At 41.9% G+C, this 13,728-nt stretch overlaps 1 protein-coding gene across 2 annotated transcripts in view; it reads left to right on the top strand.

The window, feature by feature from the left end:
• Positions 1 to 821: 821 nt before the first annotated feature.
• PHACTR1 (phosphatase and actin regulator 1) overlaps positions 822 to 13,728 on the top strand; it is a 541,936-nt gene continuing 529,029 nt past the window's right edge. The window contains exon 1 of one of the 2 annotated variants that reach the window (XM_082344498.1): positions 822 to 8,980. In XM_082344498.1, the coding sequence (XP_082200624.1) occupies positions 8,878 to 8,980 (103 nt within the window). In that variant the 5' untranslated portion in view covers positions 822 to 8,877. The remainder of the gene's footprint in view (positions 8,981 to 13,728) is intronic. The other variant, XM_082344501.1, reaches the window with a different exon arrangement.

The following is a 13,728-nucleotide window of genomic DNA, read 5'->3' as shown; positions in this document are numbered from 1 at the left end:
ACCGGATTTGTGAAATACACAAAAGAGCCCGTGGTGGTAACTCAACCAAGTTAATTACCATTAAATTGTTGTGGGAGAATATTTTGAAACCAAACAATTGGTTTAAAACCAATAGCTCTTGAAACCGTTCTAGAGATTATCTGTTTAAAACATGGTGGCGCACACGCTCCACCCTCACCCCCTGTATGTTTGCCCCACCCGTTAGCCCTCTAATCCTTTTCTTTGCTAATTCAAAATTCTGACACCAAGTACCAACCTGCAAACTCAGCTTAAAACACTGCACTAAGTTTCATTAGTAGCTACTCCTCCCTTCTCCCCACTGCCAACTAGACACTGTGTTGTATTATTCATCTAATTTGAAAAGCTATGGAGAAATTAAATACATTAAAAGTTGAGCACCTTACATAAAGCTTCCCAACTGGCATGCCAAGTTGGGCCCCTGAAGCTGACTGCCTCTGGACACATCTGCTCAATCATGAACGAATGTGATCATTTTCAAATACGTGCCTTAATATGAAAAAAGTTGGGAGAATCTAAGTTCAGCTAATTTGTAATCTCCTTGAGAAAAGGAGTTGGTCTAGTTTATTATTTTAACCCTAGCAGCTCGTGCAATGCCTGGCATGTAATGAATGATAAACAATTATGTGCCAATAAATAGTTATAAACTGGGCTCCCCTGGTGGTGCAGTGGTTAAGAATCCTCCTGCCAATGCAAGGGACACGGGTTCGAGCCCCGGTCTGGGAAGATACCACATGTCGCGGAGCAACTAAGCCCGTGCGCCGCAACTACTGAGCCTGCGCTCTAGAGCTCATGCTCCGCAACAAGAGAAGCCACCGCAATGAGAAGCCTGTGCACCGCAACGAAGAGTAGCCCCTGCTCGCCGCAACTAGAGAAAGCCCGCGCGCAGCAACGAAGACCCAATGCAGCCATAAATAAATAAATAAAATAAAATAAAAATAAAAATTTATTAAAAAATAGTTATAAATAAACACATAGTGACTGAACACTTGGATTGGACAATATCTGTGACACAGCCCTGGAAGAACAGAAACGTTTGTTGAGTCTCTCAGTACTCAGTGCATAAAGTTCCTACTCCATGCCCGGCATCTACATTTAACTCGGCTGAGGAAAGAGAAAATGAGCTTATGAAAAATAGTGGACAAAATTCTGCTCTAGTTTGTAATTCCCTGTTGCAAACTTCTCTCAGGAAAGCAGAGTGGTAAAAAGAACAACAAAGGCCCTTTTGGTGGAGCTATCTTGACATGGGTCCTCAATGCTCCCTACTTTGCATGACTGTCCAGAAAAAGAGCACACCTTAAAGAGCTCACTAAGGGCCACCAGCTCTCTGTGAGGGAAAATAATTCTAATAACTTACACTCTTGGAGCACTTACTATGAGCCAGGAACCATTCTAGATGTGTTACACCTAGTAATTCCTTTAATCCTCATGTATACATGATTAACTGTAACACGAGTTAGAAATATAGACCAAATACCATGGGACTTCAGAGGACCGGGAGCTTATTTGCAGTCAAAATGATGGAGGTAATATTTCGACTGATACGTGGGACAGATGCAGCTGCGGTAGGGTGTCTCACGGCCTGCAACTCCTTGCACTTGTAAGCTGATAAAAATATTTCAAAATAATACCTACCCTCAATACTTCCTGTGTGTCAAGCGCTGTGTTGTCTACATAGATGATCTCTTTTGATTCTTATTTTTATTCCTGTACTACAGAGCGGAAAACTGAGGTCTAAAGAGGTTAGCTTGCTCAGCTAAGAAGCAGCAGAACCAGGAGTCCCAAGCTCATACTTTTAGCTATTTTACTGCATTGTCTCCTGGATAACATTTCTTTGGTGTTTATTATACAGCAGTGAGTGCTGTGAGGCTGAATATTACATTTTTTCCCCATGTACTAATAATGCTTGTGAGAAATTAAAACTCAGTGAATACCAATAAGGTTCTCTTTGTTTCAGAAGCAAGTGCCCACCTACCATCACCCCCATTTTACGAGCATCAGGGAGGGGGTGAGTTTTCTGTTATCTTCAATCCACTAGGAGCAGAGAATGCTGATTTGGAAACTACTTACCTAGGATATGATGCTCCTCAGTGCCTTCAGGTGATACATCCTAAAGACATTTAACTCTGAAATTAAACCAGAGACTGTATCATGAATAATAATATATGTTATGCAAAGATATGCCTCAAATACCCTTGCACAATATGCATAAGGCAAACATTTAGTATTACTATTTAAGCACATAAACCCTTGCTATAGAATTTGTTAGTGTATTCAAAACCTAAAAGGAATGAAACAGTTCCCAAAGTTCCTTTGACTTACACTGTTTTGTTTTTTGACCTTGGCATTTGGGAACACAAAAAAGGTAGTTCAAAGTCACTACTATGCCTAAATTCATTTTGATCATTTTCTTCTATGAATCTCTACCTCTGTCCTTGTCTCCATCTCTATCTCTTTCTAATCTCTACAACTACCTCAACATTTATCTATCTAATTTATCTGTCATCAATCCCCACTGTGCATAGTAATGTGGAATTGTAAAAATGACCTCACAACGACCTAAAATTGACTTTTACTCTTTTGATACAATTCACTCTCTGTGGGCTCCCACTGGTACAGCCAAACCTATTTTCCTAATGTGTTCTGGAAGTTCAGGGGTCATATCTTCTGTGTAAGGTCTGTAAGACTTATGGCACATAGAAGCCATTATTCTTTCTTTCTTCAACATGTTTTTGGATATTTTTCAGGTTGCCATCTGGATTTTTAGGAGGACTAGGAAAATACAGTTGAACTTGTGATTAATTTTTTCAGCTCCCTCCAGGAAAGTTGAAACAAATTACACACATACACACACATCAAGAATTGAGGGCAATGTGATTTTCTCGCCAGAGGGAATGAAGTCAAATTTCATTCTTACATACCCTCAAAGTGGTGCTTAAAAAAAAAAAAAAGAGCTGCTACTCTCAACACATTTCCATCATTAGTTGGCCATTTTCATGTCTTCATATTTAGGGTTTTGAGAGTTATAGTAAGTAGAGAGTTGCTTGAGAATTCCTCATTTCCCTACTCAACATTTCTTCATTTCCCTATATCCAGATCAGTAGATAAACACTGAGATAGAGATATAATTTATGAGTATTCTTTCTGACAAGCCAAGAAATTTCCACATTATACGCAAGATGGGCTTACTAGAATCCAGTTGGCAGAGGGAAAGATGACATTTTGAACTCTTGTTCTTCACTCTGTGAACTGACCCTTCTACAAAGTATTAAAAGAGGGGAAAGGATATTTTTAGAAGTGGGCAGCAAGTGGAACCAAAGGCTTCACTCCTCTTGGCTCTGGCCTTTGCCATTTTGGCCAATGCAGCCTCTCTCCTAGTGTGGATCTCTGGAATGCAGTTTCAAGAACAGAAGCCTGCATGATTTTGTTGTGAAGAATTTTCCTGCTAGCTGAGGATGGGCCAAAGGGGAAACTCCTTTGACATAATGTTCTTGAAATAGGATTTAGGAGTCTGCCTCTGGTCCTTTAAGGGAGTTTCAAGCCCTGGTCCAAACTAAGATGTTTACAGATTTAACGTTCTTATTTGCCAGCTGAATACCTGGTACATTATACATAAGTAAGCCCTCAAAACATGACTACATGCTTACATGGAATAAAATTAGGTTCCTCCTCCCTGTGAGACTATTTTTTTTCTCAGTCCATCTTTCCAACCCTCCCAGCTTTCTTTAGCTTTCTGACTATCATCAAAATCTTTTCACAAGAAAAGATTGGAAATTAATTTATACTAAAGAAAAAGTAATTGATGATGGCTTAACGTGTTTCCTTTCCCAGGGAGATTTCAATAAAAATAAAGCCCCAGATAAAGTGTCTGCAGTACCCCTACCATCTAATGACAAGCTTTATTGAGGAGAGAAGGAAAGATTCTTTTTGAGTGTTGGATCAAGAGGTAAGAGAGTGACTTGCCGAGCAGAGAGAACCGGCTGCTATTGAAGCATATCATTCTCAGGTCAACTATTTGCAAAAATAAATGAATATATTATTTTCTATACTTGTTTAGTGAGCTAGCACTTAACCAAAGATCTTCAGTCTAGGTACTCCCCCCTGCCCAAGGGATCCAAAATATTCTCACACTTTGAGAGCTCCTAATATTTTTATAGTTAGTTGAGTCTTTTGGGAAAAAAGGAACTTCCCCAAGATTTCATGCAGGTAGAAGGCAGAACTTCATGTAGTCCAACACAAATAAAAACATGGTCTTCTAGAGATCTCTGGAATATAGTAAAGCAATTAAACAAAAAAATATTAATTGTAAAATTATCAATGACACAAACTTCTTTATCTCTTAGCAAACAGAGTAAACCCAGACTGACTCTGATGGAAGTTGTTTGGATGATATTAAAAGAGCAAATTGTCTAACTGCAAATCATGTGAACCTCTCTCCCAGATCGTTTGGGTCTTATGCCATCCAAATGTATAAATAAGTACACCTCAAAGATAAATTAATGCAAACTGCTATCTTTATTGATCTCCAGATTCCATCTTGAAATATGCCTTCATTTTTTAATTAATCAAACACTTCTTCCTTTTGTATATAGAATACTCACACACATATTCTGTTACCACCAAACTGAACAGAAAAGTATAAACATCTCTGCCAAGTCATGTATTTTAAATAATAGTAGATTATTGATTTCAGCCTTACAATGCTAAACTTTCATATTGTAATGCCATCAATGTAAAAGACGTAACTCTGGCTTTTTAAAAATGATTTTTTATCTCTAGCTCACTGAGATATGTTAACACTGTCTGAGTTAACTTTTAGAGCTGATGTCTCAAGGCTGTTTTGGGCTGAATCGTTCAGGGCTGTATAAGAGTTATTCTGAATACTTGCTGTAACCTTGCCTTCTTCTCTGTCTGGTTCTATTATATCTCAGAACAATGGGCCATTATAAATGCTGCTTTTGAGTAGATTAAAGTTATAAAACAGAGCTGAGCTGATCAGATCTTGACATTGGGTGTTGAACGTTACAATACTTCCCCACCTTTAAAAATAATGCCTCACACAGATATTGCTATGTGTGATCTACAGCTATGCTCCCCAGAGAATAAAATCATCTTTTGTAATCTATTTCTGAACCTGGTCATAAGATGTTAAATAACTCAGCCGTTAATTACTTAGTAAAATAAAGTCCCTTTTTGCAAGTGAATAATCATCCCCTTCCCAAATACATTTCTTTAAGTTGAAATTTTCCTCTCCAAGTTTTCTTTAAAACATTGCCCTTGGACTTCCCTGGTGGCGCAGTGGTTGAGAATCTGCCTGCCAATGCAGGGGACACGGGTTCGAGCCCTGGTCTGGGAAGATCCCACATGCCGCGGAGCAACTAGGCCCGTGAGCCGCAACTACTGAGCCTGCGCGTCTGGAGCCTGTGCTCCGCAACAAGAGAGGCCGCGACAGTGAGAGGCCCGCGCACCGCTCGCCGCAACTAGAGAAAGCCCTCACACAGAAACGAAGACCTAACACAGCCAAAAAAAAAAATTGCCCTTTCACATTATATGTTCATTTTGTAAGACTTCAAATTCCCTTTCTTGGTCAACTCTCCAGGAATGACTGACTTCCAAACCCATCCCCCAACCCCTGGGAATCAACTTTATTTTTCACATTTCCAATTTAGCATCTCCTTTTCAATCACAGATTCATTTGGGCTCACCGACAGTGGATTGTGCACACTCTTTCTCTCTCTCTCTCTCACCTCTGAGTCATTACAATTTCTGTAGAATCACAATAGAGAGTTCAGAACCTGTCGCCCACACCTTACTGTAAGCTAAAGGAACCAGAAGACAGCTTTCTCCTTTTGTAAATGTCAAGTGTTCAGCATGTCTCCACTGGGGGCTGAACAGAAATGTAACCTTAGAGAAGTCAGTCCTTGGGTCTGGGCAAAGCTCTGAGTATTCTGAGTCCAAAGTTGGCTCTTCCTACAAGGGCATATGATTGGTAGTTTCAGCTTCCTCTTTCATCAGGCTTAACTCTGCAGCACCAGCTTGGTGTCTGATTTGTTCTGACTGGGTGGGAGAGCCCATAAGATAAACAGAAGGAGATGCTCAGGTTTGTCTCAAGAGTAGTCCACAAAGCTGTGTATATGGGAGAAGGGAGTCTGGTGGTTTTCCTTCCAAGGCTTCTTAAATGCAGCTTCTCTTTTCTTAACAATACAACATGCCACACACCACACCACACTTATTACTAATTCTGCTTGGTCAACAAAGGGTGCAAGAGGGTCATGGAAAACCCACTACAGATCTTGTATTTGGCTATCATTATGCCTTTCATGAGTGGATCTCAAAGTATTATGCCGAAAAGTCCTTACTGAGGTTTGGTAGGGAGGCTATTCTACCAGAATTAGCTCAGGTATCAAACCAAAGTTTCTTTTTGCTGTGAGGTTTATTTTGTTACATTCAGACAGAGAGAAACTCATTTAGACAAATTGGCATGATTGGGGCTGGAGATTTGACCAAGCAATCAGAGGCTGGAAGAGGAAGAAAGGCCAGAGAAGAGGGAGGGGGTGAAATCCAATGTTCACTCTGTATTTCACTCCAGAAAACAGCTGTTAATTATAATTACCCACCTTGTTTTGCAGCTCAGAATAAAAGTGGCGTTGCACCAAACCCTGCCCAAGCAGCCATTGTGATTAGAAAGTACTCCACACCTTGGAGAACCGAGGAGACACGAGCGTAATTTTAAATGCAAATTAAATTGAGGGGGTAGCAGAGAGAACACATAAAAGACAGTAAAACAAAACCTTTCAATGTTCTTAAATTAGCAGTCTAGTGTGTTCTAAAGAACACCTCCCCTCAGATCTCTTCTTAGGGGTTGTATTTCATCACAATATAAAATGGGCAAATCCATCACTTGCCTCTGCTTGGTGCTCTTGAACTGAGATTGAAGGAAAAATTAGAAGCTGTTCATTTGGGCTTGTGGGCTCAGCCGCGTTAGGCAGCTTCGTTTTATGCTCTACGGTGTCCTGTTGAAAGGGGCGAACAAGTGCCGGTGAGTATCTGCTAACTGCAAGACTCTTTCATCTATATCTTTTGGGGTTATCTTTCCTTTACCACAGGGGAAATCTCCCAAAAGATTTATGTTATAATGCAGCTTTCAAAACCTAGGAAATTTCAGACAGCTTTCTAAGCTTCTTCCAGTGACTGATTTACGCAAGGGGAGAGAGTTATTTTCAGCCCAGATGCTGGTGACTGATCCGTGTATTAATTATAACAGGGGAATGTGTAACTGATGCTAGCTAAAACTGCCTTTCCCCACCACCCTTAGCCTGCGTTAGGGTAGGAACTGGTGCCCCAACAACTTTTCTACCATATTAACTGCATCATCGTGTAATTCTGTTATAATTGCAAGTAAAACTGGGACTTGGAGCTATAAAAATAATTAAACCAAAACCATTTTTTTAAATGACTATGACAGTACTCTGCCTAAGAGATGGGCGGCGGCAGCCGGGGGATGGAGGTAGGGGTAGGGGTCGGGGGCGGGATGGGGCATCGGACCCGCGTGACGGCGACATGTAGATTTTGACGGTGATGGTTTTCTGCCAAAGTTTTACCCGAGAACCTGGTCATTTCCTTCCTTCGCAGTGGAGGATACAAAGAGGCTGAGGCTGGCGTCACCTTCCGTTGCTAAGGTAACGTGCTCTGGCCATTTTATCTGATAAAGGAAGTCCAGCGGACGGTATACATTATTCATCGCCGATCTAATCAAACAATCAAAATTGTTTACTTTCACCGGGAATGTTCAGTGAGATCAAAGGCACTCTGGCTGAAATTGCTCTTGCTTCTAACTGCCGGCAGTTAACCCTTGATTTTATTTATTTATTTTTTCTTTTTTGCAGTAAGTATGATTTGCCGTTGGGGTAGCTTTGGATATTTTTTAAAGTTTCCGCCTACCAGACTTGGCTTCTTAAATTAAGATATGCCCTTTTAGAAAGAGAAACCAATTGGATTATCCTTCTGAGTTTGCTTTTAATGACTTTGTCTTGTTAATTCTTTCCAAAAACATCCTGCAGAAATAGAGATACTTCATTTGTGCAAGTATGGGGGAAGGCTACACAGGCTAGAAAGAACCTAACAGGCTGAATGTTTTTTAATGAAGCATATTAGCTTCCTGACAAGCTAGTGCCTGATAATATCACGGGGATCACTGCAATTCTGAAATAATTGTCGTTGCTCTACAAACCAGAATTCTTTCTCAAAAGCAGCCTGTGTCAGAGGGAAGCAGGTGATGATCCTTGGCACTTTATAAAACGTGCTTCCTTTCGCTAAAAGGAAGGAATGCAAGGCATTGTTACAGCAAACATGGCAGCACGTGTCATAAACGCAAGGCATCTATAGGTGGAGGCTCTGATTCCCAGGAGATGCTTGCTGCTCGAGGGGAATTGGAACTCCCTGGATCAATTGAAGATCAATACTCAGAATGGCTGATACTTAATGATGTCATTTATCAGACAGACCTTTTGAAAACAGAGAGCATATGCATTTTAAAGTTTATTTTCCAGTGAATACACAGCAAGGAAAGACTGGTGTGGTATCTCTCTTTAGCCTGGATCATCTGTATTTTCTGTGTAGCATATATTACTTTCAATAAATGTTGGTGAAAGGCTGCATTTTCTCCGACAGTAGGAAAGCTCTGTTGAGGGATGGACTTAAAACGGGAAATGTCAGTCAAATATAATGGGATATTATAATGGGGTATCTCTTCTTCCAAAATCATATTTGACAGTCTAAAATACTGTGGGTTTTTTTCCTCTTCCATAGGCAGTACAAGTGACTATTTTGTCTTAAAACTCTGTTTCTGGAACATCGAAGATGGATTATCCCAAAATGGATTATTTTCTGGATGTCGAGTCTGCTCATAGACTCTTGGATGTTGAGTCGGCTCAAAGATTCTTCTACAGCCAAGGAGCTCAAGGTAATTAAATGGGAGAAAGAGAGGACACTCCTCTCATTTGCATGTTGGTTTTATATTAACAGTGCAGTGTGGACTGTAGCAGTGTAAGCTCTACTGCAGAAGTTCAACAACTGGGATTTCCCAATTGGTAACCTCTACCGAACTGTTTCTGGAACTGAGGCAGGCATGTAGTAGAATGAATAAATCTAAACTTCTTGATGTGGTTAAAAAGCAACCTGCCCAGCTTTCACACAAACAACCCTTGGAAAGCTATGTTAGAAAATTATTCCCCCATCTCCTTGCAACCAAAGTCTAAGTTTGAAAGGCTTCGAGAATGCTTTTAGCCACAGGAAAAGGTTGAGTGCGCAGCTACTGCACTGGAGAAGTAGGTCTAGGGCACCCTGACCTATCGATTGAAATCCAGCTGGATGAGGGGCTCCTGAGATAAGCTTTGAGCTTCTACAGCTGTCTTATCTAGTTTAGGTGAAATCACTTACTGCCTCAAGGAATTAACAGTGTGCTTGGGGAGCACGAAGGAACACGCCTGTTGTGAAGTGTGGCTGATAGGTACATTTTTATTACAGATTTCAAGATGGTCAGTTAGGCTCCAGTTTGCTTGTTCCTCTGTTCCAGGGTGCACTTAGAATGTTCTGCCAGCATATTAGAGTACAGGAAGAAGCTGGGGTATTTAATGGGCTCTCCTGACAGGCAGGAGATTTTTTTTAAAGCCTATTTTCTCTTCTCCATAGAATATTTAGGGTATTCAGTCAAAGCAACCTGATGATGGGCATATCCCAAATGGTACAAGTAATGCACTGAGAAGAAAGGCAACTTTCATGTTCTTAGAGAAGTAGTTGGATTCTTCAAAGCCACGAGGCAGAACAGAAAAGGAAATGCTGTCTTGATAATGCTGGCATCTTTCACTGTTACGTGGTAATGGGTACTTCACACAGGGCACTTATAATATTCCGCGTTGGCTTTCCCAGTTGTCTTGTCTGAAGTGGTTTTGCCCTAGCTCTCAAGCCAATTTCTCGTGGCAACCTCAAGGGCTTGCAAGCCTCCTCCTTCTCCACTTCCAGTTTCCTGGGCAGGACCCAGTCTTCTTAAAGTCAAGAGGGGCTGGTAATCACCTGGTTGATCGGCTGGGGTCAGTATGCTCGTCAGCAGAGCTTACATTAGCAAAAGTGATACAGTAGCTAATTCTCCTCATCCCTGTGGGTGTATGTAATCAGCATTGCTCCTTTCAGCCACTTAAAGAGACATGAAAATGTTACTGAAGTAGAAGAAGGGTGAGAGACTGGCCAGAACTTCCAGCCCCTTCTGGGTCTGCAAGTAAGAAGGTGCTGGGAGCAGATGGAGAACGGAGGCCAGAAGGAAAAGGGGGCTGAGGCGGGGCTCAATCCCGTCTCTGGTTCTGAGTTTAAGCATTGCTGCGTCTGTCCATTTCCATTTGAACAGGAGAGTAATATCTGGTGCTGGGGTCATACACCTGAGCCGCGTCTCTGTTGGCAGAGCAGAGAAGGGGAGTGGCAGTGAATTATAGACAATAAAGATGTCCATTTTGCCTTGCAGTAGACACAGTTTAAGCCTTTAAGAGGACTGTGGGCTCCAGGCATTTATGGAAGGCAAGCAGTCAGGGTGTGGGAGACTCAGAGGACACAAGGCAGTCTGGTGGTTGTCGCCAGATGGAGTTTGGGGCGGAGTGGACAGAATTGTCGCCATCAGTGACTATGGTTTTGACACCAGAGCTGGAATGACTGGAAAATGCATGGGAGGTGGTAGCATAAGCTACTGACCGTGGCTCCCTGATCATAGCACGTTCATTTTAGGGTAATCAGAAAGATGTTGCAATCAAGGAATCTTGGCTCTGTAGTAAGAGTGAGGGTTCCCTAAACAACACCCAGGTCAATTTTTCAAAACCCCCAGGCCTCCTGAATCAGAAATCCAGGTATAAGTTGTAGAGGTCTGCCTTTTAAGCAAGAGCTCCAATGACAATTCCCCAGCTCTCGCACTATTCTGGGGACCAGCATTTAAGAACCAGTCCATCCTGTCTGATTTCTCTCCTTCCACCCCAGAACGGGATGTCCCCAGCATCAGAGGCAGGATAGCACAGTGGTTACAACCAGATCCTGCCTGCCTAGATTCAAACCCTGGGTCTGCCACAGTCAAACTGGGAAAATTAACCTTTGAATTTTTAATTTCCTCCTCTGAAAAATGGAAACAATAATAGTGCCCAATTCATAAATTGTTAAGAGCAATAACGAGGTAAGATTTGAAAGTGCTTTAAACTGCCACATGGGAAGCGCCATACATAAGCAAATCAATGAAATAAACATCTTTGCAAAAGGCCATCTCTCCTCTGAGATTTCACTGCCTTGCAAACAGGAATGTTACCTGATAGGAGTGAACCTCCTATTTTTAGCAAAAAAAACAAAAAAAAGAAAAATTAATTTTAAAAAAATTTGAAAAAAACAGTGATTGTTTTATTGTCACATCAAAAGCTAACTCGGGGCAAAACTGAAAAATAGGGAGTACCAAGACAAACTTCTACTATCTACCTAGTCCTTCACATCACTTGAAAACTGAGAGCCCCTCTCCCACCAACACCTTCCCCAGAGCCCCACCACCTAGGACCAATCACCCCCAGGGTCTCCTTGCTGGAGTTTTGCTGCCACTATGATGTGAGGCTTCTCACTGCGTTTGTTCCACCTCCTTCACAGCAGCTCCCTTCCACTCAGCACCGACGCCACAGTCTTTCCTGGATAACAAGCCCCTCAGCCTGATAAAGGTCTCCCAGTGAATAAGCAGAGGGCTGCTGAGGACCACGGCTTACACCCCTCCCTTTCTGAACCAAATGTGCGTGTAGGTGACTAAAGCCCGTATCTCACCACTGGCAAGATCCCAAGAACCAGTGGAAGGAGGGCAGCATGGTGGCTGGCTCTTGAGAAAGGCATGTGAGGCAATTAGGGCCTTGTGCTGCTGTTAAATCACAGCACATGGTAGCTTTCTACTTGGCCAGCCCAGCCCAGGTTCAGGGGGATATTAATGAGGTCAAGGAGCCCCCATTGGATACCCTCTTCTATGAGAAAGGCCCAAATGGAAATGTAGTATTGAGTTAAGTACCTGGAATGTGGATGACCTAGGACTCCCTTGGCTAAACTGATGTGTGATTATTGCCTTCTTGAGATGTCCATTCTTGAGGGAATGCAGACATTTCTAGAGACTGATCAAGGACAGGTGTAAGTACTTTTAAAGGGGAAAAGAAGAAAATAAGACTTGCATTTTCCATATTACTATCCATGCATCAGTTGATTTACAAATTCATATACTTTTGGGGAACCAGCCCCTTCTATGTTAGTTAATGCAAAATGGTTATCCAAAGCAACAGTACCAGAATTACAATGTTTCTGACCCCATCATGGTTGTTTTTCAATTATTCTTGGAAAGTGGTAAAAATCCTGTCGCTAGGTAGAGGATGTTTTGAGCTAGTAAAAGCAAGAGGAATCCAGGAGGATAAGAAAAAGAAAAAGAAGGAAAATGATCTACTCTCTATCCTGGGACAGATTTTGCTGAAATTCCCAGAGATTTTCAAAAGTCAGTCCTCTGCCCTGCTGAATAAAGCAGCTTGTTATTTTCTCCCATCTCCATTTTTCCTTGGAGGTAAGGAAGGTGAGCCCACTTCTCTGGGGATTCTGCTTTAGAAAGCATGATGTGTGGCAAAGAGCAGAAAAAAGTCCAGGGTCATTCTGTTCATCTCCTGTCATTGAAGGATGCTCTCCCGGTTCATCTGGGAGTGCTCCGTCAGCAATAAATCCTGCTCACACAGAGGGTCCTGTGAAAAATCCCCATTAACTCAGAAGGAGACTTTTGGAGGCTGAAGGTACACGTGATGTAAAGATCAACCGTGTCTTGACATCACATACCTTGAGTTCACCCATCTTTCACGTTTCTGACGATGATATTCCACACGCTCAACTTCAGATGCTGTGATTCTTTTTACAGAACAGTTAAACTGGGAGAGAAATCATATTATAAAATCACAAAATTGGCATCATAGGATTTTCAGGTTGAAATGGACACTATAGTTCTGTGACTTTTCTTGCCCCTCCCTAAACCAAGTAAAACAGAATTTGTGAGGGCCAGACCCAGGTCCCAGTGCTACATTTGCCACAAGCCGCTGGGTCATCCTGATGGACACTGAAGGTTGAGAATTGTTATGGAGCCCTGATCACTCAGTTTGATTCTGGCCTGGCAGCATCAGCTCCATCAGCTTCCTCTGGGAGCTTGTTAAAAATGCAGAACTCAGACACCCCAGACCTAGAGAATTAGAATCTACATTTAACAAGATTGCCAGGTACTTTATGGCAAAGCTTGAGAAGCAATGATTGAATCTAGTGCACATTAGAAACACCTGGTGAGCCTTTATGACCTCAAGGCTGGAGTCCCAGGGCAAAAGCAATTAAGTCAGAATCACTGGTGGTAAGTCCCATACTTGGGAATCTTTTAAATTGTCCCCGGTGATTCAAAGGTGCAACCAGGGCTATGAACTGCTGACCTCCCATTTTATGGTAAAGGAGATTTTAGCACATCATGCAGCTATTCTTGCCTGAGTATCTTTACCTAGGTCTTTCCCTTTAAATAAGTCCAAACCCTTGGAAAGGTGCAAATGGACTGATTTTTTTTTAAAAAGGACCGGACTATGTATCAGGTGCTACCTTCTGCGGATTCACTGTATCTGTTAGTCCTCAGAGGAACGTGGGGAAACAGGA

Source organism: Balaenoptera borealis (assembly GCF_965194805.1).
Source record: "Balaenoptera borealis genome assembly, chromosome: 12".
Taxonomy (NCBI): domain Eukaryota; kingdom Metazoa; phylum Chordata; class Mammalia; order Artiodactyla; family Balaenopteridae; genus Balaenoptera; species Balaenoptera borealis.
The sequence above is the reverse complement of the archived record's forward strand: the minus strand, read 5'-3'. Positions and strand labels throughout refer to the sequence as shown.